At 51.4% G+C, this 26,025-nt stretch overlaps 1 protein-coding gene across 4 annotated transcripts; it reads left to right on the top strand.

Annotated features, from left to right (window-relative positions):
* The first annotated feature begins 2,984 nt into the window (after positions 1-2,984).
* Positions 2,985-24,582, top strand: PGBD1 (piggyBac transposable element derived 1). 4 transcript variants are annotated; one of them, XM_032338159.1, is made up of 6 exons: positions 2,985-3,273; positions 8,222-8,304; positions 9,210-9,611; positions 18,568-18,697; positions 19,435-19,531; positions 22,614-24,582. In XM_032338159.1, the coding sequence occupies exons 2-6, from the start codon at positions 8,281-8,283 to the stop codon at positions 24,166-24,168; spliced, it is 2,208 nt and encodes a 735-aa protein (XP_032194050.1). In that variant the 5' UTR covers positions 2,985-3,273; positions 8,222-8,280; the 3' UTR covers positions 24,169-24,582. The 4 variants fall into 4 exon arrangements, with proteins under 4 accessions (XP_032194050.1, XP_032194052.1, XP_032194053.1 ...); XM_032338161.1 differs by lacking the exon at positions 8,222-8,304; XM_032338162.1 differs by lacking the exon at positions 8,222-8,304 and having other exon boundaries at positions 9,215-9,611.
* Positions 24,583-26,025: the final 1,443 nt, after the last annotated feature.

Here is a 26,025-nt window from a genome sequence, read left to right on the forward strand (position 1 = left end):
CTCACTTTCTGCTTAAAAAACAAAGTTATTAGTAAGTGTGCCATTATAATATAGTATGGAAAAACAGGAAAATAAAGCACCCTAAATTTTCACCTGTCAGAAATATTCACTGTTTAATGCGTGTGCACACACACACACACACACAATCTCTCTCTCAAATGGTGATTAGTAAGTACTGATAATTTTTAATATAATTGTCCATGTTTTATCTTCATAAATTCTTAATAAATTAACTCTTACTTGTTTATGATAGAAATTCATATATTTTGTAAAAATCTTGAAAAATGTAAAGAAAGCAAATCATTCTGCTTCGTGGTCCAGATAGAATCCCTTAATAATGTATTTTGAGATACTGATCTTTTTTATGCAAAGAAGCACTTTGCTTTTCTGCTGGTTTTCATGAACAGTTTTGACTTGTGAAGAGAAGGACAGTCCCTTTGCCTACCTGCTCAGTCCATTCTAGACCAGTTCTGCCGTGATCTGGGTGGGCAGTGGCCATGTGACCCTTCTCTGACCACCGAGGATTGGACTCGGGTGAGGAACCCCTAAGCTGAGCTTGGTCATTCAGATACTCCTAAAGGTTGATCCTGGGTCACAGACTCTGGTTGGTCTCTGTTAAACATTTGAACAAGAAACTGATCTAGAGCTGGAACCATTTTTGTGGTCACATAAAAACCAAACGGAAACAAAGCAGCCCAGTGAGAAGTAATGAAGGCAGCGAGTCCTGAAGCTGGAACCCATGAAGGCCCAGAGACACTCAGGAGCAGCGACTCGGCCCTCCTCTCCCGAGGTCGGCCACACTCCCAGCTGGTCCCGGGAGTCCAAGGAATACCCTTGTTTGCTTCTGCTAAAGATTTCTTTTAAGTCCATTTGATTGGGTTTCTGAACCTTGCTAACAATTAAAAAAAAAAAGTTCCTGATCAAGACACTCAGATAACTAAAAGTTTTCATGGAAGATCATTTAATTTTAAAAATTTTTTAAAGATTTTATTGATCAGAGTGAGCGCGGAATAGAGTACAAGCAGCGGGAGGGGGAGAAGCAGATGGCCAGCTGGGCAGGGAGCAGATGCAGAACTCGATCTCAGGACCCTGAGATGACCTGGGCCGAAGACAGCTGCTTAACTGACTGAGCCACCCAGGCGTCCCGAAGATGATTTTATGGTATATTTTCCCATTGTTAGTCGTTTATAGTTCGTCACCACAAACATTCCAGTGAACATCCTCGGACATAAGAGCTTTGCTCACTTTGTAGAACTCTTTTCCTTCACTCATTTCCTAAAACTAGAATGAATGGGACTATGGGGTAGGCACATTTTCTAAGGCTTTGGGTTCATTTGCCAAATTGCCCTCCAGAAAGGTTATACTAATCTGTGCCTTCTGTTAGCAGTCTGTGAAGATGCCCGTTTTTCCATACTCATATCAAACATGGAAATTATTCTTTTGCAAATTTGACAATCTGGTGCGTATGAGATAAGTCCTTTTTTAAAGCAGTTTTAAAATAATACTTCTGGGGTCCCTAGGTGGCTCAGTAGGTTAAGTGTCCGCCTTTGGCTCAGGTCATGCTCCCAGGGTCCTGGGATTGAGCTCCATGTCTGGTGCTCTGCTCAGCAGGGAGTCTGTCCCACTCCTTCTGCTCCCTTCTCTGCTCCTGCTCTCTTTCTCTCTCTCTCAGATAAGTGGGATCTTGAACAAATAAGTAAAAGAATACTTTTGCTATCAAAGTTGAACATCTACTTGCATGTGAATTGGTCATTTATAATTCTAATTTTGTGAACAGCCATGCTCACATTTTTCTGGATTTTTTCAATTAGATTTTTCTTTTACTTTTTTTTTTTTTAAAGATTTTATTTATTTATCAGAGAGAGAGAGGGGGAGAGAGCGAGCACAGGCAGAAAGAATGGCAGGCAGAGGCAGAGGGAGAAGCAGGCTCCCTGCTGAGCAAGGAGCCCGATGTGGGACTCGATCCCAGGACGCTGGGATCATGACCTGAGCCGAAGGCAGCTGCTTAACCAACTGAGCCACCCAGGCGTCCCTTCTTTTACTTTTAAACAGCAGTACCCTTAAAAATTAATAAGGGAGCTGTATGTAAAATTTTAAATGCACATGCTCTTTGACAGATCAATTCCAGTATGTAGTATTTAAGCTGGAATTATTAAAATACATGAAGATATTAAATGTTCTCTGCAGCGTTACTTCATGTACATTTACACAGACACATAAATACACACGTACTATACAACAATAGGGACAGTTAGGTAAATTGGGGTGCATCCATACAATGGAAACTATTAAAAAATAAGCTGATATGGAAAGATCCAAACTATCTTAACGGAAAAGGCTAAGGAGCAAATTCATGTGGACCCATAAGTGTTTAAAAATAAATAGCTTACATATTCACTAAAGAAATTTTTATTAAATGCTACTACGTGACTGGTAGTGTCCTGGGAAAACATACACAGAGTACCATTAACCATTAACCAATAACCATTAACAATGGTTAGCTTTGGGGATGGGGTACTTTTCATTTTATAGTTTCTGTGCAATTTTAATTTTTATTGGGCTTGTATAATCCGCATATTTAAATTTTAAGAATTTGTGCTGCTTGCTAGATTGTAATTGTTCACTCATCTAACCAGCAACCTGAGAGTATCCTAAAAAGAGAGACTCGGGTTTGCCTTTGCCATCTTGTAGGGGTTTTGTTCTTGTTGTTTTTAAATTAATTTGACAGAGACAGAGCACAAGCAGGGGGAGAAGCAGACACCCCGCTGAGTAGGGAGCCGGATGCGGGGCTCGATCTGAGGATCCTGGGTTCATGACCTGAGCCAAAGGCAGCCGGTCAACCGACTGAACCCCCAGGTGCTCCCCATCTTGTTTTTAATTGAGACGGTTTACAGAGCGGAGGAGCACGCCCGAGTCCTCTGGGCGCGTGCGCGGGGAGGCCGCGGGGGTCCTCCGGGCGCACTAGAGAGAAGGGCGGCCGCAATCCTAGAGAGGCCGGGACCGCGTTCCTAGAAAAGCCGCTACTCGGCTGCGCGAGCGGCGGAAGGAGACGCTTTGGAACCTCCGCGCTCAGCGGCCGGGAGCCGGTGGCGGGGCGCCGCGTCTTTGCTGGACGTGTTCCTTGAGCTTTGGGTCCGCTGACCAGCAGTCGGACCCGCAGGCATTGCGCGCCCGCCTGGTGCCTCCGGGGTGCTCCGGGCGCCGCAGGTGCCCTGCCAGCCGCCGCAGGTGCCCTGCCAGCCGCCTCCGACCGCCGTGCGGCCCGGACGCCGGGTGAGAGCCGGCCTCGGGGGCTTGTGGACGGAACCTCGGACCTCGGGCGGGGGGCGGCAGCCGGGCTCGCTGGCGCTGTGTGGACGGAACCTCGGACCTCGGGCGCGGGGCGGCAGCCGCGCTCGCTGGCGCTGTGTGGACGGAACCTCGGACCTCGGGCGCGGGGCGGCAGCCGCGCTCGCTGGCGCTGTGTGGACCGGGCATCTCTCTTGGGTGAGGAAAGCCGGGCTCCCTGGTGTTCTGTGGTCAGGGACTTTGTCGTGGGGTGATGGGAGCCGGGCTCACTGGGGCTGTGTGGACGGAGCCTCTGTTGTCGTGTGACACGAGCTGTGCTCGCCGGGGCTGTGTGTTCGGGGCCTCTGACCTCGGCTGGCGGGAGTCGTGCTCGCTGGGGCTGTGTGGACGGGGCTTCTTAGCTTGGGGGCGGGAGTCACGCTGGCTGTGGTGGGGCTCGGGGCTTCTGACCTCGGAAGGCGGGAGCCTGGCTCGCTGGGGTTGTGGACGGCGCTGTGATGTCGGAAGATGGGAGATGCGCTCCCTAGGGCTGTGTGGACGGGGCCTCTGACCTCGGGGGGCGGGAAGGGTGCAGGAGCCGGGCTCGCAAGAGCTGTGTGGGCAAAGCCTCTGTCGTTAAGGGTTCGGGAGCCGATCTCGCTGGGGCTTGTGGACGGGGCCTCCGACTGCGGAAGGTGGAAGCCAGGCCCCCTTGGTCTGTGTGGATGGAGCCTCTGACTTCGTGGGGCGGGAGTCAGGCTCGCTAGAACTGTATGGATAGGGCCTCTGTCGTCGGGTGATGGAAGCCAGCTTCGCTGGGGCTGTATGGACAGAACCTCTGACCTCTGGGGGCGGGGGGCGGGCTCGCTGGAGCTGTGTGGATGGAGCCTCTGTCGTTGGGTAATGGGAGCTGGGCTCCTGGACCTTGTGGATGGTACCTCGGACCTTGGTGGGCAGGAGCCAGGCTTGCTGGGGGCTGTGTGCACTGGGCGTCTAACCTCGGAGGGCTGGAGCTGGGCTCCGTGTGTGGGGGGGTTGTGGATGGGGTCTTAGAGCTGGGGGGAGTCAGGAGCCAGGCTCTCTGGGCCTGTGTGGATGGAGCCTCTGACCCGGGAAAGCAGGAGCTGGGCTTCCTGGGGCTGTGTGGACGGAACCACTGACCTTGATGGGGGGAGGGCAGGAGCCCGGCTCGCTGTGGCTGTGTGGACAAGGCTCTGTCCTCAGGTGATGGGAACCCGGCTCGCTGCGGCTTGTGGACGGGAGGGGACCTCTGACCCGGTGGGGCAGTGGGAGCCAGGCTTGCTAGGGCTGTGTGGATGTGGTCTCTGACTTCAGAAGGTGGGAGCCACTCACTGGGGCTGTGTGGACAGGGCCTCTGACTTTGGGGGCGGGGGCTTGGTTCCCTGGGGCTGTGTGGATGAGGCGTCTGACCTCAGTGGGCAGGAGCTGGGTTTACTGGGCTGTGTGGGGAGCTGGGCTTACTGGGCTGTGTGGATGGGGCATCTGACCTCGGAAGGTGGGAGTCTGGCTCCCCGGGGCAGTGTGAACGGTGCCTCTGACCTTGGATGGTGGGAGCTGCACTCGCTGGGGCTGTGTGGACCGGGTTTCTGTCATCCGGTGACAGGAGCCGGGCTTCCTGGGGCTGTGTGGACGGAACCTCTGACATCCAGGGGTGGGGGCTGGGCTCACTGGATCTGTGTGGACGGCGCCTATGACCTCTGTGGGCAGGAGCCAGGCTTGCTGGGGCTGTGTGGACAGAGCCTCTGACTTGGGAAGGTGGGAGCCGCACTCGCTGTGGCTGTGGTGACGGAATCTTTGACCTCCGGGGCGGGGTGGGAGGAGTGGGAGTCTTACTCGCAGCGGCTGTATGGATGAGACCTCTGACCTGGGAACACAAGAACCAGCCTCTGGGGCTGTGTGGACCCGGACTCCCTGGGGCCTCTGACCTCAGGGACTGGAGTCATGCTTGCTACGGCTGTGTGGACGGGGTGACTGAGCTTGGAAGGTGGGAACTGGGCTCCCTGGGGGTGTGTGGACGGGACCTCTGACCTTGGTGGGCTGGAGCCAGGCTCACTGGGATTGTGTGGATGGGGCTCTGACCTCGGAAGGTGGGAGTCGGGCTCCCTGTGGCTGTGTGGACGGAGCCTCTGATCTCGGGGGGCAGGAGGGGCGGGAGCCAGGCTCGCTGGGGATGTGTGGATGGGGCCTGTTTGACAGGAGACAGGCTCGCTGAGGATGTGTGGACGAGACCTCTGACATCGTCCGGCGGGAGCCAGGCTCCCTGGGTCCGTGTGAACGGGGACTCTGTTGTTGAGGGACGGCAGCCGGGCTTATTGGGGCTTGTGGATGGGGCCTCTGACCTTGGGGAGCCGGGCTTGCGGAGGCTGTGTGGACTTGGCTCTGACCTCGGTGGGTGGAAGCCAGACTTGCCGAGGCTGTGTGAATGGGGCTTTTGACCTCGGTAGGTGGGAGCCCAGCCCGCTGGGCTGTGTGGACGGCACCTGTGACCTCTGGGAGTGGGGGTTCGGGATTGCTGGAGCTGTATGGACAGGCCTCTGACCTCCGTGGGCCGTAGCCGGGCTTGCTGAGACTGTGTGGACAGGCCTCTGATCTTGAAGGGTGGGAGCTGGGATCGGTGGGGGTGAGTGGACAGGGCCTCTGACCTCAGGGTTGCAGGGAGGCAGGAGCCGGGCTCGCTAGGGCTGTATGGACTGGGCCTCTGTCGTCAAGGGACAGGAGCTGGGCTCACTGGGGCATGTATACGGCGCCTCTGACCTCGGGTGGGGTCGGGGGAGCTGCTCACTGGTGCTGTGTGGACACACTTCTGACCTGGGTGAGTGGAGGCTGGGCTTGCTGGGGTCCTGGGGACAGAGCCTGTCGGCGGCAGACGAGAGCCAGGCTTGCTGGGGTTTGTGGATGGGGCCTCTGACCTCGACGGGGCAGTGGGAGCCAGGCTCCCTGGGACTGTGTGGACGGGGACTCTGACCTCAGAAGGTGGGAGCCCACTGCCTGGGGCTTTTGGATAGAGCGTCTGACCTTGGGGGTGGGCGGGGGAGCCAGGCTCGCTGTGGTTGTGTGGACGGGGCCTCATAGAAAGACAGGAGCCGGCCTTGCTGGGATTTGCAGATGGGACCTATGACCTGGGAAGGCCTGAGCTGGGCTCCCTGGGTCTGTGTGGATAGGGCCTCTGACCTCGGGGGCGGGATTCGTGCTTGCTGCAGGCTGTATGGATGGGGCCTCTGACCTCCGTGGTCGGATGCTGCTGTCAGACTGTGGGGCTGTGTGGACAGAGCCTCTGACCTGGGGGTGGGGGGCGGGCAGGAGCAGGACTCGCTGGGGTTTTATGCACAGCCTCTGTCATCGGGGGTCGGCAGTCAGGCTCTCTGGGGCTCGTGGAGGGCACCTCTGACCTCGGCAGAGCAGCGGGAGCTGGGGTCACTGGGGCTGTGTGGACGGGGCCTCTGACCTTGGGGGGCTGGGGCAGGGGGGCAGGAGCTGGGCTCGCTGGGGCTTGTGGATGCAGCCTCTGACCTCGGGTGGGGTGGGGGGAGCCAGGCTCTCTGGGGCTCTGTGGACGTGGCTCTGACCCCAGTGGGCAGGAGCCGGGCTTGCTCTGACTGTGTGGACAGGGCCTCTGACCTTAGCAGGAGCTGCGTTCGGTGGGCCTGTGTGGATTGAGCCTCTGACTTTGGGGGCCAGAGGGCTGGGAGTTAGGCTCGCTAGGGCTCTGTAGACGGGGCCTCTGTCGTCAGGTGAGGGAGCCGGGCTCGCTGGGGCTGTCTGGATGGAACCTCTGAGCTCCAGGAGCGGGCGCCTTGCTCGCTGGAGCTGTGTGGACGGGGCGTCTGACCTCGGAGGGTGGGATTTGGGCTTGCTGGAGCTGTGTGGACAGAGCGTCTGACCTCAGGGGATGGTGGGGTGGACGGGAGCCCGGCTCGCCGTTCTATGTGGCTGGGGCCTCTGTTATTGAGGGATGGGAGCCGGGCTCTCTGGGGCTCGTGGACGGGGCCTCTGACCTCGGTGGGCAGGAGCCGGACTCACTGGGGCTCTGTGAATGGAGCCTCTGACTTCTTGGGCTGGGGGCCAGGCTCCCTGTGGTTGTGTGGACGGGGCCTTTGACTTGGGGTGGGGGATGGGAGCCAGGCTCGCAAGGGCTGTTGGAAGGAGCCTCTGTCCTTGTATGGGTGGGGTGGGGGAGCCGGTGAGGGACTGGATTTGGATGGCCGGTTGGCTGGCTCTTCTGGGAATATCCTGGATAGAGATCCAGGATCTCCTTGAGGAGAGAATATCCTTGAGGACAGAGGGGTTTCCTGCGTCAGATAGGAGGTGTAGGCGGGCATTTGTACTGGTGCTTGGGAAATGTGCCCTCCTGTAAGGGCCGTCCTGGCCATGAGGGACAAAGTGGGTGGGGAAAAGCCGAGCAGGTCAACATGGCAGTGACATGAGGAGTCTGCAAAGGGGGTAGGGACTGTGTCTTTTATTTTGGGGTTTCTAGGGAATAGGGACTGTCTTTTAATTTGGGGTTAGCATTGTGCCTGTAAAATAATGTGCTTGGTAGTTTACTGAATAACAAAACAGTAACAAAACAAAACACGGAAGGTCAGATCCTGGGGTGTCTGAATCCAGTCCACAGAGGAAGAGTTGGAACCCTGTTTTTGGTGGGGGAGTTGTGTTGAACGTGGTCAGAATGGTGCTTTAGGAAATACTAATGCAGTGACAATAGAGCAGGCTGTGGGGCAGGGATACCACACAGAACGTTATTGTAGTCGTGAATGTCGGTGGTAATGGGGAATACAAGGGAGGAAATGGCTGTAAGAGGTGTTCTGGAGGATTCCCTGGACCCAGAATGCTTATGGAAAGGGGCAGGGTTTAAACCTGAACGCATCAGGGTGGTGGTGATGCCAGTGGGGGTGGGGAGAACAGTGAGTGCAGCTGTGACGGACTCCGATTTCAGCTTGGGATGTGTTGAGTTTATGACCCAGGAGGATCTGGAAGGCATCCTACTGGCATTTTATGATGTGCGTCAGGAACGAAAAGGTGAGTTGGAGTCAGCCAGAGACTTGTGTATTCTTGGAATCGAGATGTGCTGAAATTGGGCTTAATGAGATCATAAAAGGAGAGAGAACAGAGAGAAAAAAACCTTGAAGCATGTGTTTCAATTTCCTATTCTTATGTTAAAAAATTAGTTGAAACCCCAAACAGTGTCTTAAAACGTCCTTAATTTATTATTTTTCATGGTTCTGTGGGCGGACTGGCCATTTCTATTGGTGGGGTTACCTGTGTTGGGATCAGCTGGGAGCTGGGCACTGCTGGACTTCAGCTGGGGCCTCTGGGGTCCCGTCCACGGCCAGTCCGGGCTTTCCCAGAGCGCAGCAGGCCCGCTGCGGTGTGCCAAGGGCTGCGGCATGCTTCCTCTTGCAAAGCCGTTTTTGCAAAACGTTTTGGCCAAAGCAAGTCCTAGGTCAGCACAGACTCAAGGGAAGAAGAAACAGACTCCACCTCCTGAGGAAAGAGTGACAAAATTTCATCCTAAGAAATTCTAGGGGACAGGAGACTTGGGAAACAGTCTGTCTCCCCTGCATTTGAGGTGGGCTCTCTGTGGGAAGCACACAGACGAGTAGGTTTGGCTCTGCCGTGGATACAGTTCTCTCCTCGCTCCGGCTGAGGCAGAGGCTGCTGGAGCCTTCTTCCGGCCTCCCATCCTTCACGTCCCTTACCCGCTGGCTCAGCCCCCTTAGGGTTCAAGATAGAGTCTGATGGTCACTGGCAACACAGGCAAGCAGGCTCTGTTTGTGAGCATGACTTAAACGGTGGGGACAAAAATACATGTTTCCGGAGTTCTGAAGCTCTTATTAATACATTATTGATCCATTCTTACATCTCGGATGTGGAAAAACATTTTTAAAGTGTAGATCTGGACTAAGTGAACCTTTTCCTTTAAGCTCAGCATGGATGAAGCTTTGCCAGGCCTCACACCTGAAAACGGAGACAGCCTTGTGAAAGTGGAGGAGGAGGACCCCCCCTGGGAGCAGACATGGGGCTCGAGGGAGAGCAGCCGCGACACTCAGGAGCTCTGCCGCCTGCGCTTCCGGCAGTTCTGCTACCGGGAGACCCCGGGGCCCCGCGAGGCGCTGAGCCGGCTGCGGGAGCTCTGCTGCCAGTGGCTGCAGCCTGAGACACACAGCAAGGAGCAGATCGTGGAGCTGCTGGTGCTGGAGCAGTTCCTGACCATCCTGCCCGAGGAGCTGCAGGCCTGGGTGCGGGAGCAGCAGCCGGAGAGCGGGGAGCAGGCGGTGGCCGCGCTGGAGGACCTGGAGAAAGACACGGGAGACCCAGGACAGCAGGTTGGTGAATACCTGACTGTTAGTTTTTTTTTTTTTTTTTTTTAAAGATTTCATTTATTTATTTGACAGACAGAAATCACAAGTAGGCAGAGAGGCAGGCAGAGAGAGAGGAGCAAGCAGGCTCCCTGCTGAGCAGAGAGCCCGATGCGGGACTCGATCCCAGGACCCTGAGATCATGACCTGAGCCGAAGGCAGAGGCTTTAACCCACTGAGCCACCCAGGTGCCCCTGACTGTTAGTTTTGAACTTTTTAATTTTTTTTTGAAGATTTTATTTATTTGTCATAGTGAGCACAAGCAGGGGGAGCAGGAGGCAGAGGGAGCAGCAGACTCCCTGAGCAGGGAGCGTGATGTGGCACTTGATCCCAGGACCCCAGCGATCATGACCTGGGCCGAAGGCAGATGTTTGACTGACTGAGCCTCTCAGGCATCTCTTACTACTTTAAATAATTTACAGCTCACAGAAGTGTCTGGAAAGGTAGCACAGAGAACTCCTGTATCCCCTTCACCCAGATTCACCAGGGAACGCCGGATCCTGATGTGCCCCCTTGCGTGCGGGAGCTGCCCCCGTCCTCTCCGCGCCTGCGCGGTGTGTGGGTCACACACACACTCACGCTGTGTTTTCTTCAACCAGCGGGGTTCTCGGGGACACCTTACTTGTTTATGTAGGAACACTTAAGTGTTCAATACGGATTTCCGAAGCACGAGCACACTCTTTTGTGTAACCAGAACACAAAAATCAAGTTGTAGAAAATTGAAATTGTTACCTACTATGATATCCAGAGGAATCTATGTTCACATTTTGCCGTATCCTCCCAGGAGTGGTTTTGGCCAGTGTCATCCTGCTCCCAGGATACAGTCCGGCCTCACACGCTGCATTTGATCACTTTCCTTTAGTCTCCTTGAACCTGGAATAGCTGCCTGGTCTTCCTTTGTCATGATGCTGGTATTTTTGAAGAGGACAAACTGGTTACATTATAGAACACTCATAAATGTGGGTTTGTCTTCTACTTTTCTCACAATGGAGTCCCACTTGTGCATTTAGGCCAGAACCCCCAGTAGCTCCGTGTTCTCCGTGCGTCCCGTCAGGAGGCACACGGTGATGTGTTGTCCCATTATGAGGCTAAGGGGGGTCTGTCAGATGTCTGCAGTGTAAAGTGACCATCTCTCTCTTATAATTCGTAAGTAACCCTTGGGACAGGTTTGAGATCGGGCACCTACCCTGTTCCTCATTAAAGTCCCACCCACTAGCGTCAACACCCACCGCGTTTGTTCTCCTGCCTTCCTGGGCGGCGACTCTGGGTGGGCCTTGCCTCTGCTCTGTCACCACAAGCTCCGCGTGTGGAACAAAGTCCGAGTCCTGGTGCGTGTGCAGTCCTTGTCTACTGCACAGATGACTGTCCTGTCTTGCTCCTCTGTCTTACTCGCTGCCGCTTTAGAAGAGGACAGCGGCTCGTCTGGCCCTCTGCAAGATGTCCCTAAGTGCTGTGCAGTCTGCTTCCCACCAGGATGCCTTTTCAAGGTGAACCTTTTGTCCTCAGGCTTGTGTCTGTACTCAGGGACAGGACATGTACCCACTGGTGTCAGAGTATCAAGGAGCCTTTTTGGAGAGTCAGAGCCTCCAGCTCCTGCCCAGGGTAACTGGCTTGAAGTGTGAACCTCCAGAGCTCTACCAGAAGAACCCCCAAGAAGTGATAATCTGTGAATATTGGTATTTTGACAGTAAGTGTAGAGTAAATGGTTCATGTAATAATGTCATCAGAGGGAGAGGAGAATGTATCGGGCTCACATTGCTTGTGGTGTTTAACCACAGCATACAGCATAAATAGGCCTTGATATTTCCCTACTTACATGGCTAACGGTTCTTTTTTTTTTTTTTTTTAAGATTTTACTTATTTATTTGACAAGAGACACAGTGAGAGAGGGAACACAAGCATGGGGAGTGGGAGAGGGAAAGCAGACTCCCTGCTGAGCAGGGAGCCCGATGTGGGGCTCGATTCCAGGACCCTGGGATCACAAACTGAGCCAAAGGCAGATGCTTAATGACTGAGCCACCCAGGTGCCCCATGGTTGATGGTTCTATATTATTTCCTCAGCTATGAAAAGCCAGCATTACAATAAAGCCCCAGAATGGTTTACGTGAAGTTGAGAGGTGGTAGGGAGCCCCACAGTGGGCAGACATTACCACTTACTTAGGAGAACATTCATCTGCTGGAAGCAGTTTCATTTTCACTGGAGATAGGAGCGGGGGAATGAATGGAGGTGAGCAGTTGTCAGACTGGTGAGGATGATTGACCAAAAGATAACAGCGGTCATAGGATGGGAGATTCTTTCATGTAAGTGAATTTTTTTTTTCTCAATGATTTTTTTTTAATTTAATTTTTTCAGTGTTCTGAGATTCGTTATGCACCTCACCCAGTGCTCCATGCAATCCGTGCCTTCCTTAACACCCACCACCAGGCTCACCCAACTTCCCACCCCCCACCCTTCCAAAACCCTTAGTTTGTTTCTTAGAGTCCACAGTCCCTCATAGTTCATCTCCCCCTCCGACTTCCCCCAACTCACTTCTCCTCTCCTTCTCCCAGTGTCCTCCTTGTTATTCCTTACGCTCCACAAATAAGTGAAACCATATGATAATTGACTCTCTGCTTGACTTATTTCACTCAGCATAATCTTTCCCAGTCCTGTCCACGTTGATGCAAAAGTTGGGGATTCCTCTTTTCTGATGGAGGCATAATACTCCATAGTGTATATGGACTATATCTTGATCGATTTGTCTGTTTAAGGGCATCTTGGCTCTTTCCACAGTTTGGCGACTGTGGCCATTGGTGTTATGAACATTGGGGTACATATGGCCCTTCTTTTCAGTACATCTGTATCTTTGGGGTAAATACCCAGTAGTGCAATTGCAGGGTCATAGGGAAGTTCTGTTATTAATTTCTTGAGGAAGCTCCACACTGTTTTTCTAAAGTGGCTGCACCAACTTACATTCCAACCAATAGGGTAAGAGGGTTGCCCTTTCCCCACATCCTCTCCAACACGCGTGGTTTCCTGTCTTGTTGATTTTGGCCATTCTAACTGGTGTAGGATGGTATCTCAGTGGGGTTTTGATTTGAATCTCCCTGATGGCTAGTGATGATGAACATTTTTTCATGTGTCTGTTAGCCATTTGTATGTCTTCATTGGAGAAGTGTCTGTTCATGTCCTCTGCCCATTTTTTGACGTTACCTGTTTTGTGTTGAGTTTGAGGAGTTCTTTATAGATCCTGGATATCGGCCCTTTGTCTGTAGTGTCATTTGTGAATATCTTCACCCATTCCATGGGCTGCCTCTTTGTTTTGTTGACTGTTTCCTTTGCTGTGCAGAAGCTTTCGATCTTGATGAAGTCCCAAAAGTTCATTTTCGCTTTTGTTTCCTTTGCCTTTGGAGACATATCTTGAAAGAAGTTGCTGTGGCCGATGTCAGAGAGGTTACTGCCTATGTTCTCCTCTAGGATTTTGATAGATTCCTGCCTCACATAGAGGTCTTTTATCCATTTCAAGTTTATCTTTGTGTATGGTGTGAGAGAATGGTCGAGTTTCATTCTGCTATACCTAGCTGTCCAATTTCCTAGCACCATTTATTGAAGAGACAGTCTCAGGTACGTGAATTCTTAAAAGCTGCCCGAGATGGCTCACAGAGCCAGAAGCCAGAAGCCAGCGGTCATCTGGGCAGAGTGATGACCTGCTGTGGTTTCCTGCATCCCTGCAGGGAGGCACCACTGCTATGGTGTGTGTGATTGGGATGAGAATGCTCTTTGGGCCCTCAGGAAGCAAGTCTTTTCATTTTCAAGTGCTTTTTAAAAAGTATATATCCTTTTAGCTCCTCAGTATTCTAGAGACTCTAGCTAAAGGCCTACCAGTTATCATCCCAGCATGTTTCTCCAGGTTACTTGAGACTACATGAACTGAAGACCACTTCCTAGGCTACTGGCATCCCTTTTCCTGTGCTGGTATTTTCAAGGGATAGTAAGTCAACCAGCATGGCTAAAGGGTAGGGTTTGTTTAGCAGGAGCGTGAGGGAGGAACGGGGAGATCACGTGGCAACATCTTACAGGGTTAAAGTTTGGAGTCTCATTAAACAGGTGCATGCTGGGTGGCTCAGTCAGCTGCATCTCTGCCGCCAGCTCAGGTCATGATCTCAGGGTCCTGGAATTGAGCCCCACACTGGGCTCCCCGCTTAGCTAGAAGTCTGCTTCTCTCCCTCCCTCTGCCCCTCTCCCAGTCATGCTCTCTCAAATAAATAAATCTTTTAAAAAATAAATTCTCTCCTTATGATGTCCTTTTGCCATTTTAATTACTATGTGTCTTGGTGTGGAGCACCTTAGGTGGATCTTTTGGGGGGATCTCTTGCCTCCTGTATAAGGTCTTATTTATTTGAGAGAGCAGCAGGGAGCATGAGCAGGGCGAGGAGAAAGGAGAAAGGGGAAAGGGAGAAGCAGACTCCCCGCTGAGCAAGAAACCCAGTGCAGGGCTTGATCCCAAAACCTTGGGATCATGACCTGTGCCAAAGGCAGACCAACTAAGGCACCCAGGCACTCCAAGAGTCTGTTTTTGATTTCTTTTCCCTTTGTTTTATTTTCTAAATTCCACATGTGAGTGAAATCATATGACATTTGTCTATGAATTATTTCACTTAGCATCATATTGATCTAGATATCCTTCCATGTTGTTGCAGATGGCAAGATTTCATTCTTTTTTATGTCCAAGTAATATTCCACTGTAGAAATATACCATATTTTTATCCATTCATCTGTGGAGGAACACTTTGCTTCCATAATTTGGCTACTATGATGTTGCTATAAACACAGTGGTGCCTATATCCTTTTGAATTAGCATTTTCATATTCTTTGGGTAAATATGCAGTAGTGGGATTTCTGGATTGTAGGGTAGGTCTGTTTTTAATTTTTTGAGGAAGCTTCATACTGTTGTCCACAGTGGCTGTACCAATTTGCATTGCCACCAACAGTGCAGAAAGGTTCCTTTTTTCCTTATCCTCACCAACACTTGTTTCTTGAGGTTTTGGTTGTAGCCATTCAGACCGGTGTGAGGTGGTATCTCCTAGTTTGGATCTGCATTTCCCCGACGCTGAGTGATGCTGAGCATGTTTTTCATGGTTCTGTTTGCATCTGTATGTTGTCTTCAGGGAAATGCCAGTTTGTGTCTTCTGCCCAGTTTGTAGTTAGATTATTTATTTTGTTGGTGTTAAGTTCTTTATATATTTTGGATGTCATTCGCAAATATCTTCTGCCATTCGGTAGGTTTTCTTTTAGTTTTGCTGATTGTATCCTTTACTGTGCAGAAGCTTTTTATTTTGATAAAGCCCCAATCGTTTATTTTTGCTTTTGTTTCCCTGGCCTCTGGGGACGTATAAAAAAATGTTATGGACGATTTCAGACACAATACTGCCTGCGCTCTTGTCTACAGTTTCTGTGTATGGTTTCAGAAAGTGTGGCAGTTTCATCCTCCGTGTGGCTGTCCAGTTCTCCCAGCACCGCTTGTGAAGAGACTGCCTTTTCCCCATTGCATGTTCTACCTACTTTGTCGAAAATTAATTGACCATAAAATCACGGGCTTATTTCTGGGCTCTCTAGCTGCTCTGGTGATGTGTGTGTTTATTTCTGTGCCAGTATCTTACGTAGTTACTGCGTCTGTGGAGTAGAGCTTGAAATCGGAGATTATAACACCTCCAGCTTTGTTCTTTTTAATGATCGCTTTGGCTATTTGGGAACTTTTGTGGTTCCACACAAATTTTAGGACTATTTGTTCTAGTTCTGTGAAAAATATGTTGGTACTTAGATAGGGATTGCATTAAATCTGTAGGTTTCTTTGCATAGTAAGGATATTTTACCGGTTACTCTTTTTCCAGTATATGAGGAGGAGTATCTTTCTGATTGGGTCATTGTCCGTTTCTTTCACCCAGGGTTTGTAGTTTGCAGAGTACAGGTCTTTCACCTCCTTAATTAAGTTTGTTACCAGGATTTCATTATTTTTCGTGCAGTGGTAACTAGGACTGTTTTGTTAATTTCTCCTGCTACTTTTTTACAAGTGTATGTATAGAAATGCAGTGGACTTTTGCGTACTGATTTTGTGTCTTGTGACCTTACTGAATTCATTTACTAGTTCTCATAGGTTCCTGGCGGTCTCTAGAGTTTTCTCTATAGAATATCATGTCACTGCAAATAGTTTTCCTCTTCCATACCAATTTGGATGCCTCTGATTTCTTTTCCTGTCCTGATTGCTGTGGCAAGGACTTCTAGTACTACGTTGAATAAAAGTGGTGAGAGTGGAAATTCCTGTCTTGTTCTTGATCTTAGGGGAAAAGTCAGTTTTCACCACTGACTGTGACGTTGGCTTTGATTTTTTCATATTTGGCCTTTATTAGGTTGAGGTATGTCCTCTCTAAACCTTCTTGAGGGTTTGTATCACGACTGAATGTTGTACTTTGTCAAGTATTTTTTCTGCATTTATTGAAACAATGATTTCAGTCTTTTTGAATTTGTAAGACTTGTTTTGTGGCCTAATATGTGATCCATTCTAGAGAATATGCTGTGTGCACTTCAAAAGAATGTGTATTCTGCTGCGTTAGTATGAAATGTTCTGATTCTGTTAGATCCGTCTGGTCCAGAGTGTCCTCCAAAGCCACTGTTTCCTTGTTGATGTTCTGTTTGGGTGACTTGTCCAGGGATGTGCGCGGGGCGTTCAAGTCCCCTGCTGTTACTGCATTACTCGCAGTTTCTTCATGTTTGTTATTAACTATTTTATACATCTAGGTGCTCCCATGTTGGATACATAAGTATTTACAAATGGTATATCTTATTGTTGGATTGTTCCTATTATGTAATATCTGTCTTTGTCTCTTGTCTCTGTTTTCAAGTATATTCTGTCTGATAGAAGTGTTGCTACCCACGTTTCCTTTCACTTCCATTTGCCCGATGACTGCTTTTCTGTCTCTTCACTTCCCATCCGCCTGGGACTTAGGGCTGAAGTCTCTTTTGGGCAGCATAGCGCCGGGTCTTGCTTTTCTGTCCATTCCATCATTTGTGGTTTTTTTTTTTTTTTAAAGATTTTATTTATTTATTTGAGAGAGATCACAAGCAGGCAGAGAGGCAGGCAGAGAGAGAGGAAGAAGCAGGCTCCCTGCTGAGCAGAGAGCCCGATGCGGGGCTCGATCCCAGGACTCCGAGTTCATGACCTGAGCGGAAGGCAGCGGCTTAACCCGCTGAGCCACCCAGGCGCCCCCATCATTTGTGTTTTGATTGGAGCATTTATTCCTTTTACAGTCAAAAATTATTGACAGGTATGTACACAGAGCCTAGAGCCATTTTGTTACTCTTTTATGTTTTATTTATTTATTTATTTATTTATTAAAGATTTTATTTATTTATTTGACAGACAGATCACAAGTAGGCAGAGAGGCAGGCAGAGAGAGAGAGAGAGAGAGAGAGAGAGAGAGAGAAGCAGGCTTCCTGCGGAGCAGGGAACCCGATGCGGGGCTCAATCCCAGGACCCTGAGATCATGACCCGAGCCGAAGGCAGCAGCCCAAACCACTGAGCCACCCAGGCACCCCCTTTTATGTTTTTTAAAGTTCTTTTCTGCTTGTTGTGGAAAATCCCAGGTGACTGAGGAAACTCAAACGGCACACGGAGAGACGGGAGAACACAGCTTTATTAATGCTAGCGGGCCCAGTGGGATCATTCCCAAAGACTGAGCACCGGACAGGGTTAGGAGAAGTTTTTATGGTTACAGGCAATGGGGGATGGTGACGGTGTTTTTGAGGTCTCTCAAGGCCAAATGGCCCTTCCACTTGGAAGTATAATCTATGTGGAGGTAAGTCAAGAGAGTGCTAAATCACTTAGGGGGCTGTTTCTCTTTCTTATTTAAACAGGACTGGGCACCTGGTTTTTTTCTTGTCTCAGCAGGACCAAAGACTTGTTATCTTGTCTTAGTCAAATGGGATGGCAATTTGGTCTTTCCTTGGCCCCAGCTGGAGCAAAGGGGAGCCAGGGGCGGAAAAGGGGTCAGGGCATGGATGCCTCTTGCGGGGCCCGTGTGGATGACCTGCGCGTGCCCTAGTCTGCGCTGTGTTCAGGAGGCACAGCCACGTCTCAGGTGAGAGGGAAGAGGCAGACCCCTGCGTGCGCTTTATCTTGGGGGCCTCCGCCGTATCTCCCCCACCTGGCTTCCAGGATTCTTCCTTCCCGTTCTTGGTTTTCTGGCACAGACCTGACCTTAAGGATGGTAACGATGGTAACGCAAAATTTCCCGTCACAACCCCTTAGTTTCTCAGTGGTTCAGTCATTTTCCTAGTCATTTACTTAATTATTAAGTCTTCCATCAAGGCCTGTGTCGCTGAATCAGTTTTCTCAAAGCATGGTCCTCGTGGAGTCCTCACCTCCCTTGGTCCTTTCTTGTGGCTTCTAATTAGTTCTTGTGCCGTCTATTCTTAACAAATATTTTATCTTTAGGAAAATAACTGTACATAAAAGAAGTCATCTACATGTTTTTAAATCAATACAGTTGATGCTGTGAAAGGTACTCTGCAGCCCTAGCACTGTAGGTACCTGTGAACGTTAGCTTATTGGAAAGACACTTTTGGAAATGGGATGCAGGTGAGATGCGGTCGTCCGGGATCAGGGCGGGCGCAGGTCTGGTGCTGTCCTTAGGAGAAGGCCGTGGGAAGGCAGACGGGAGGGACGCATCTACAAGCCAGAGAACATGGATTCCTGCCAACCACCAGCAGCCAGGAGGGGGGCAAGGATGACTCCCACCCCCACCGCCAAGACCCTCAGCGAAAGCACGGCCCTGTGGGGGGGGCTGCGCCACTGCCACTGCCCCCGGAGTGGGGGACGCGCCCTTCACAACAGGACCCCCAGCTTTACCACAGGGAAGACTAAGAGGCCGTCTTTTGCCTTTTTAGACATCAGTGAAGACTGAGGAAGAAGCCACCCAGGCCCTTGTCACAGAGCAGTGGCCACCTCCGAGTCGGACCCCCGGGAACCCCCATGGGAAGTCGGCTCAGGAGAAGGTTCCAGACGTCTGTCTGATGGGTGAGGGCAGCCTCTGGCCAGTCCTGTGTCTGTGCGCACCTTCTCCTGGCATTAGCTCTGAATGACCCTTGTGAGCCAACATTCCCGACAGCCCGTCGCTCTCCCTTCCCCTTCTCTGTCCTCTGCCTGCGGACTTGTCCCAGCCCTTGCCCTTTCACATCCCCCCGTCTTCTTCCGTCACTCATGACTCAGCTTACTGGCTCTTGTCACCTTCTCGCTCATCCCTCCGTACTCCCTGACCCCTCACGACTCCTCTGCTTCCCGTCCTCTTTCCTATAAAGGGTTCCACGTAAGTGTCCGGTTCAGACATCTCCAGTCTGGAAACCGCACACACGCCTCTGCCTGATCCCTTCTTTACCTCAGAGAAGTTCTCTTCATGCTCCAAAAAGACTATTGTCCTCACATAATTTTCTTTAAATGTGCTTTATCTTGCTAGACCCTCTCCCCAGCTAACTGACCTTCCTCATTATCTTCCCATACTGTGCCAGACTTTGTAGGGCCGCGGGACAGCACTCCTGGGACGCCTGATGATTACGTTAATTTGAAAATCCTATTCCCAGGGCACCTGGCCGGCTCTGGCAGTAGAGCAGGCGACTCCCGATCTCGGGTTGTGAGTCCGAGCCCCACCTTGGCCGTAGAGCTCCCTGAAAAAGACAATTCTGTTCCCTACTCTGGAAATTTTTTTTTCCTCTTTCTTAATTCAGGCAACAGATGACATATAAATTGTATTATTTTAGCTGAAGAAGTTGTAACTGAAGATGGATTATTTAATGCAAAGACAGAAACTTCTCAAGAAACGGAGCGTGCTGCTGAGGCCCCAGGAACAGCCAGTAGGTGAGTGTCCACTGGTCCACAGCTGCTTCCCTGGGACAGTGCAGGACCAGTAACTCTCACTTCTGTCACCAAGGGAGGCCCGAGTCACGGCGACCTACCAGTACCGCATTACACAAAACCTTCAGTTGGGCACAGTTGCCTCCAAGAATCCCATCCTGACTCCGTTTACCTTTCCCCCTTCCCTGAGCGCCCTTAGGTCTTTGTGGAACCACAGAAGAGCCAGAGAAGGCAGAGAATTTAGACAAGAGTGAGGCCTGTCGTGGCGGTGGAGAGAGACCTCGCGTTAGCAAAGTGGCTGGTGGTGAAGGAAGTAAAGACAGCAGCGGGTGCTTGGGGCCGGCTGCGGGCATGGAGCACGGGGACTCCTCACGCAGGACAGGAGGGACCGGTCAGAGGCAGAGGGCTGCGTTCGGGTGAGGCCATGAGCCCCTCGGAGCTGAGGAGAGGAGAAAGGAAACGGTGCGGGGAAATTAGCCCGCCTCAGGGCAGCGGGGGGGGGGGGGGGGGGGGGCTCCGAACCGCAGCTGAGTGAGAGCGGAAATGTCTTAAATCCTAAGAAAAGTGAAACTGTTCAGAAAGTCCAGAGGCCTGAGCCAAGGTCCACCGAAGGAGATGACGCTTTGTGAGTCCTCGTGCGCGCGCAGTGGGAATCCGGTGGTGTCCGCCAGGGGCGCTTGGCCTCAGAGCCCAGAAACCTGACTCCCCGAGTGTCCACCCGCTGCGGCCCCGCCAGCCACAGTTGCTTTACCTCCTTTTCCTGCTACTCGCTCCCCTTTCCTCCGCCCACCATTCTGGGCCATGAGGCGCGTCCATCGTCAATATCTGTTTGTATAAAATACGCACTTTGGCACGTTTACAGACCTGCGCGTGTCTCCAAGTACTCACAGCCGCCACGGAGCCCGCGGGCCCTCGGCAGGGACACCGCTGCGCGCGGCTGACTCCGCTCCACGCCCTCGTGGGGCACTTCTCCGGGCCAGACTACCGGCCGCAGGACTGCCCAGTCCGAGGACGTGTCTCCCCTTCCGCTCAGTACCGCTGCCTGGACTCGCGGAGAGAAGCACCGCCTGTGCTCAGACCAGCCGGAGGAGGCTCCTACTCGCCAGCCGGTGTCATTACCCAGTTCTGGCCCCCGTGACTGCAGGACGGTCCCTGCGGCGCCAAGTACTAGGTCTACAGCGGGCAGGAGGCCGCCTCTACACATGTGCCCTCCCGGGACCGAGAGTGCAGACGGCTTCCCGGAGGCCCCGCCCGGCTTCCCGTTTCTCACTGGCTGAAAGGGACTCCGGGGACGTCTGGCGGAAAGAGAGGCTGGTGGCACCGAGTATCGGGAACGGGATTGGAAGGACTGGCGTGGACCGGGTTCCGGCCGTTACTGGACCGCAGCTGCCTCCGGTAGCCCTGGCTTTCTGACGAGCTGACTCGAAGAGGCACGGGCTGCCGGCAGGACAGTCGCAGCCTGCCACTGTCCCCGAGCAGATGGTCTGGGAAAGCTCCTCGGGTTTCTGTCACAGGCCCGACGAGCTACACAGTGTGGATCCAGGATCGGTGATGAGCTGACGGGAGAGGCGGAGGAAGAGCGGTGTTGGACGACTCTAGCCACTGTGCTTACGCTCCGGCTTTCCAGCCGGTTTCCCTTGGCTCCACCCGGTCAGGAAGTGCCTTGTCCCTGCCGGGCACAGTCCCGGAGGGCACAGCGTGGGGCCGGGGAGGGGCCGTCTGGACGGGACTCGGGGCTGGGCGGGGGTCTGGGGCTGCAGATGAGGTGGGAAGGAGAGAGGCCGAGGAGGAACCACGCCGGCGCCGGAGAGGGTCGAGAGCTGGGGGGGAGGGTGTGGCGGGAGCAGGAGCAGGCGGCCGGGTCAGCGGCACTTTCTGCCTGAGCCATTCTGGGGCCTCTCTGGAGCCGGGCGCGAGGGTGTGGGGCTGAAGCTTTGAGAAGGATGAAGAGGTGAAGTGCGGGGAGCAGGACTCCAGACAGGGTGGTGGCTGGCCGAGTCTCGGAGACCGACACGGTGAACAGGGAGCGGCGCCCACGCGGGGGCGAGGACTGGAGAAGCCCCAATGGCAGCCTCACCCGGCGCTGAAGTCGGGCTGCAGAAGGTCCCTGGGCAGGTGCTCGGGACGATCCCGGCCAGGGAGGGGTGAGGTGGCGGACCGCGGGGTCAGCCGACTGAGCAGGAAGGGAAGTGGAAGCAGGAGGGCGGGGAAGGGCCGTGAGATGGGAGGGCAGAGGCGTGGGGCGGCGAGACGAAAAGACGGCAGACGACGGCCTCCGCGCAGGGTCCCCGCAGCGGGAACAGTAGGCAACGCCGCATGGGCCGCGCGTGCGCACTGGAGACACCCGGGACAAATGCTGTAGGCAAACAAGTAAATACATGCAGCGGAAGTTAACATATTCTTTTCAGTGTCTTTTCACCCTTAGTCTAGACTGTTTCTTTACCAGGAGGACACGAGTGGGGATAATCCAAACTTCTCAGATAAAAAAAGAAGCTTGTGTAGAATGTTTCTCGTCTTGGTGACATTAGCTTCCTTCCTTGTAAACCCCATAAAAACCAGTTCAACGGCAGTTAAGTTTTAATTTCTCTTAAGTTTCTCCCCAGAACAGTGTGTCCCCCAGCTGAACGTAGAGCTGGGAGAGACTTAATCCTTCCACACTCAGAAGTGCTGAGGGAGGCGTGAGGGAGCCCAGTAAACAACGACCCGCTTCCTTGTCCAAGTTTTAGACAAACTGATGGAGATACAGGAGTAAAAGAGATGATTCTGGAAACCTCGACTTCATTACCAACAGAAGCCTGGCTAGGAAAGGAGCCCCCCAGCAGACCACCTCCTACACAGGCCTGCCCGGTACAGCTTGGGGCCAAAAGGAGCTTGGGGCATCTGCCACCTGCTCCCAAAGAGGGAGGTGCTGCCCGCAGATGCCCAGCTCCTCCTTCCAGACTCACAGCTGGTTGTCCGGAGGAGTGAGCGCAAGCCAGGGAGAGGCCACAGCGTTAGGTCCTAGGAGTGAGAAGCAGGTAATCACACAGGATTCATGTTATAGTGAGACTAAGGATTTTTGTGTTGTTTTCTTTTTTCATTCCAGAGATGGCATGCCCCAGCCACCTTGTACTTCTGTCCCTGCTGACAGGACAGTTGCGCATTTGAACACCCTGAAGGACCGTTACCCGGGTGACTTGTGGGCCCGAATGCACATCTCCTCCTTGGAATATGCTGCAGGAGACATGACCCGCAAGGGGAGGAGAAAGGACAGAGCTCGGGTGAGTGAACTGCTCCAAGGCCTTGCATTCTCTGGGGACTCAGATGTGGAAGAAGATAACAAGCTTGAGGCCCACCACGTTCAAAAGAAGCTAAAGATGTCAGATGTACCAGAGAAGAACTGGACCAAAAGAGACATTAAACCCAACTTCCCAAGCTGGTCAGTGCTGGATTCTGGACTTTTGAATCTCAAGAGTGAGAAGCTGAACCCAGTAGAGCTTTTTGAGTTATTTTTTGATGATGAAATATTCAACATGATTGTCAATGAAACCAATAATTACGCATCTCAGAAAAATGTCAGCCTGGAAGTCACAGTTCCGGAAATAAGGTGTGTCTTGGGTATCTTGCTTTTGAGTGGATTTGTGAGGCGTCCCCGAAGGGGAATGTACTGGGACATCTCTGATGCTGACCAGAACCTGGTTAGAGATGCAATTAGAAGGGACAGATTTGAATTGATTTTCTCATACCTACATTTTGCAGATAATAGCCACCTAGATCAAAAAGATAAGTTTACAAAGTTGAGGCCTCTCATAAAGCAAATGAATAGAAATTTCCTCCTGTATGCTCCCCTGGAAGAGTACTATTGTTTTGGTAAGACGATGTGTGAATGCTTTGACAGTGACCAGTTCCTGAGTGGGAAACCTCTTAGAATTGGCTATAAAATCTGGTGTGGCACAACCACACAGGGTTATCTGGTGTGGTTTGAGCCTTATCAAGAAGACTCAGCAGTGATGGTGGGTAAGGATGTCGATCTGGGTTTAGGTGGGAATCTAGTGCTGCATTTTGCTGATGTTCTTCTAGAGAGAGGCCAGTATCCCTACCACCTGTTTTTTGATAGCTTCTTTACGAGTATCAAATTGGTGTCAGCCTTGAAGAAAAAAGGACTGAGGGCAACAGGAACAATTCGAGAGAACAGGACTGAAAAATGTCCCCTCATGAATGCAGAACATATGAGGAAAATGAAGAAGGGATATTTTGATTTCCGAGTAGAAGAAAATGAGGAGATAATTTTGTGTCGTTGGCATGGCGATGGCATTACCAGCCTGTGCTCCAACGCTGTGGGCATAGCACCAGCCCGGGAGCTCAGGGGTTCTGCTAATGAGGAGGACGTCCACCAGGGAGCTCAGCCGGCCCTAGTGAAACTGTATGGTGAGTGCAGGGAAGGTGTCGCTAAAATGGATCAAATCATTTCCAAGTACAGGGTGAGAATAAGAAGCAAGAAATGGTACTCAATTTTGGTGAGTTACATAATTGATGTGGCCATGAACAACGCCTGGCAGCTACATAGAGCCTGTAACCCGGGCACCACTCTAGACCTCCTAGAGTTTCGGAGATACGTTGCACATTTCTACTTGGAGCACAACGCTAATCCGTCAGATTAAGGCAGAAAAAATGAACATGATGCCAATATTAACGGGACAAAAATATCACAGGTACAAATCCAATTGTACCCTTCCAAAGCAAACCTAATGCATGTAATGGAATTATTAAGTAAATATTTTTTAAAAAGCCGAGCATCTGTGTAGAGTTTCAAAGACTACTGTAACAAGTAATTTTTTAAAAATTATCTGTAAAAATGTTGAACTTGAGTGTTACCTTTTTCTATGACTAATTTTTGATGTGAGATATGGGAAATCATTTGTTGAATTGATTAAATCGAGGTACAGTTTCATTCTTTCAGCGCACAAATTAATTTTTTGTGGAGATTTTTAAAAAATGCAAGTGCTGTCATAGTAACCACAGGGTGGTGCTGAATCTGCAGTTGAAAATCCAGGCAGATGGGTGGCTCAGTTGGTTGAGCAACTGCCTTCAGCTCAGGTCACGGTCCTGGAGTCCCGGGATCGAGTCCCACATCGGGCTCCCAGCTCCATGGGGAGTCTGCTTCTCCCTCTGACCTTCTCGCCTCTCATGTTCTCTCTTACTGTCTCTCTCTCAAATAAATAAATAAAATCTTTAAAAAGAAAAAAAGAAAATCCAGGCAGAGCCCATGACATAAAGATGATCTAAGAAAGACCTTAGGTGATAACAGGCTGAAAACCTCAGTGCTGCTATAAAACTGGGCCAGATGGTGGGCAGGAGAGGAGGGCCAGGCCGCTGCGCTGGCAGGGGGTACTGTAAAGGAGAAACGGGGGAAGCAGTGCCTCTGGAGGCTGAAATGGAAAGCTGTGTGCTGCTGGAACTCGGGACTGGCAGAAGCAGCTAAGAGTAAAGAAAACTGAGGAAACAGGAAGCAAATCAAGTAACAACAGCATCTTCACGGGAGGAAAGGAGAAGTCACCAGCAGGGTAAAGTGGACATAAAGCCCATGGAGAAAAAGCTGTATGTCAAACTGAACAGCCTAGAAGAAATGGATGGATAAATTCCTCAAAGCACAAACTATCAAAACTGAATCAGGAACAGGGGCACCTGGATGGCTCAGTGGGTTAAGCCTCTGCCTTTGGCTCAGGTCATGATCCCAGGGTCCTGGGATCAAGCACCACATTGGGCTCTCTGCTCAGCAGGGAGCCTGCTCCCCACCCCCTGCCCTGCCTGCCGCTCTGCCTACTTGTGATCTGTCTCTCTGTTAAATATATATATAAAATCTTAAAAAAAACTCAAATCAGGAAAAAAAGAGAAAACTTCAAACATGCCCATAACCAGCAAAGAAATTAAATCAGTAATCAAAAATCTCCAACAAACAAAAATCCAGGACCAGATGGCTTCACAGGAGAATTCCACCAAGCATTTAAAGAAGAGTTAATACCAATTCTACGCCCAGAATATCCCATAAAAAGAGGAAGGAAAACTTCCAAATCATTCCATGATACCAAAACCAGATAAAGACACCACAAAAAAAGGAGCTAGAGGCTACAGCACAGAAATAGAGATGAATGGACCTTGTGGTCCCTTACTCACAGTAGAGTAGAGGTGGCAGAAACAGGAGGGCAGTCCTGGCAGGATGCAGCAATGTGCGCACGAGCGGGCTCATCTGAGAACACAGGCCATCGCCCGAGGCTCTCCCAAGCTGCTGACTTGAGGGTGATCTGTCTGGGACTTGCGCTCCTAAAACCAAGCCACCTCTTTCTATTCCCAGATCTCACATCATCTTGGGGCAAATCTCATGAAATCCCAGCCCAACTCTCACGAGATCTTGAGGCATATCTTGCAGGAACCGGTAGGAGAGGGAGGCCCCTAGCTAGAACTCCTTTGTGCAATAAGTAGGTCATGATGCACATGATGCAAAAATCCTCAACAAAATA

The sequence above is a fragment of the Mustela erminea genome, chromosome 4 (genome assembly GCF_009829155.1).
Source record: "Mustela erminea isolate mMusErm1 chromosome 4, mMusErm1.Pri, whole genome shotgun sequence".
Lineage (NCBI taxonomy): Eukaryota > Metazoa > Chordata > Mammalia > Carnivora > Mustelidae > Mustela > Mustela erminea.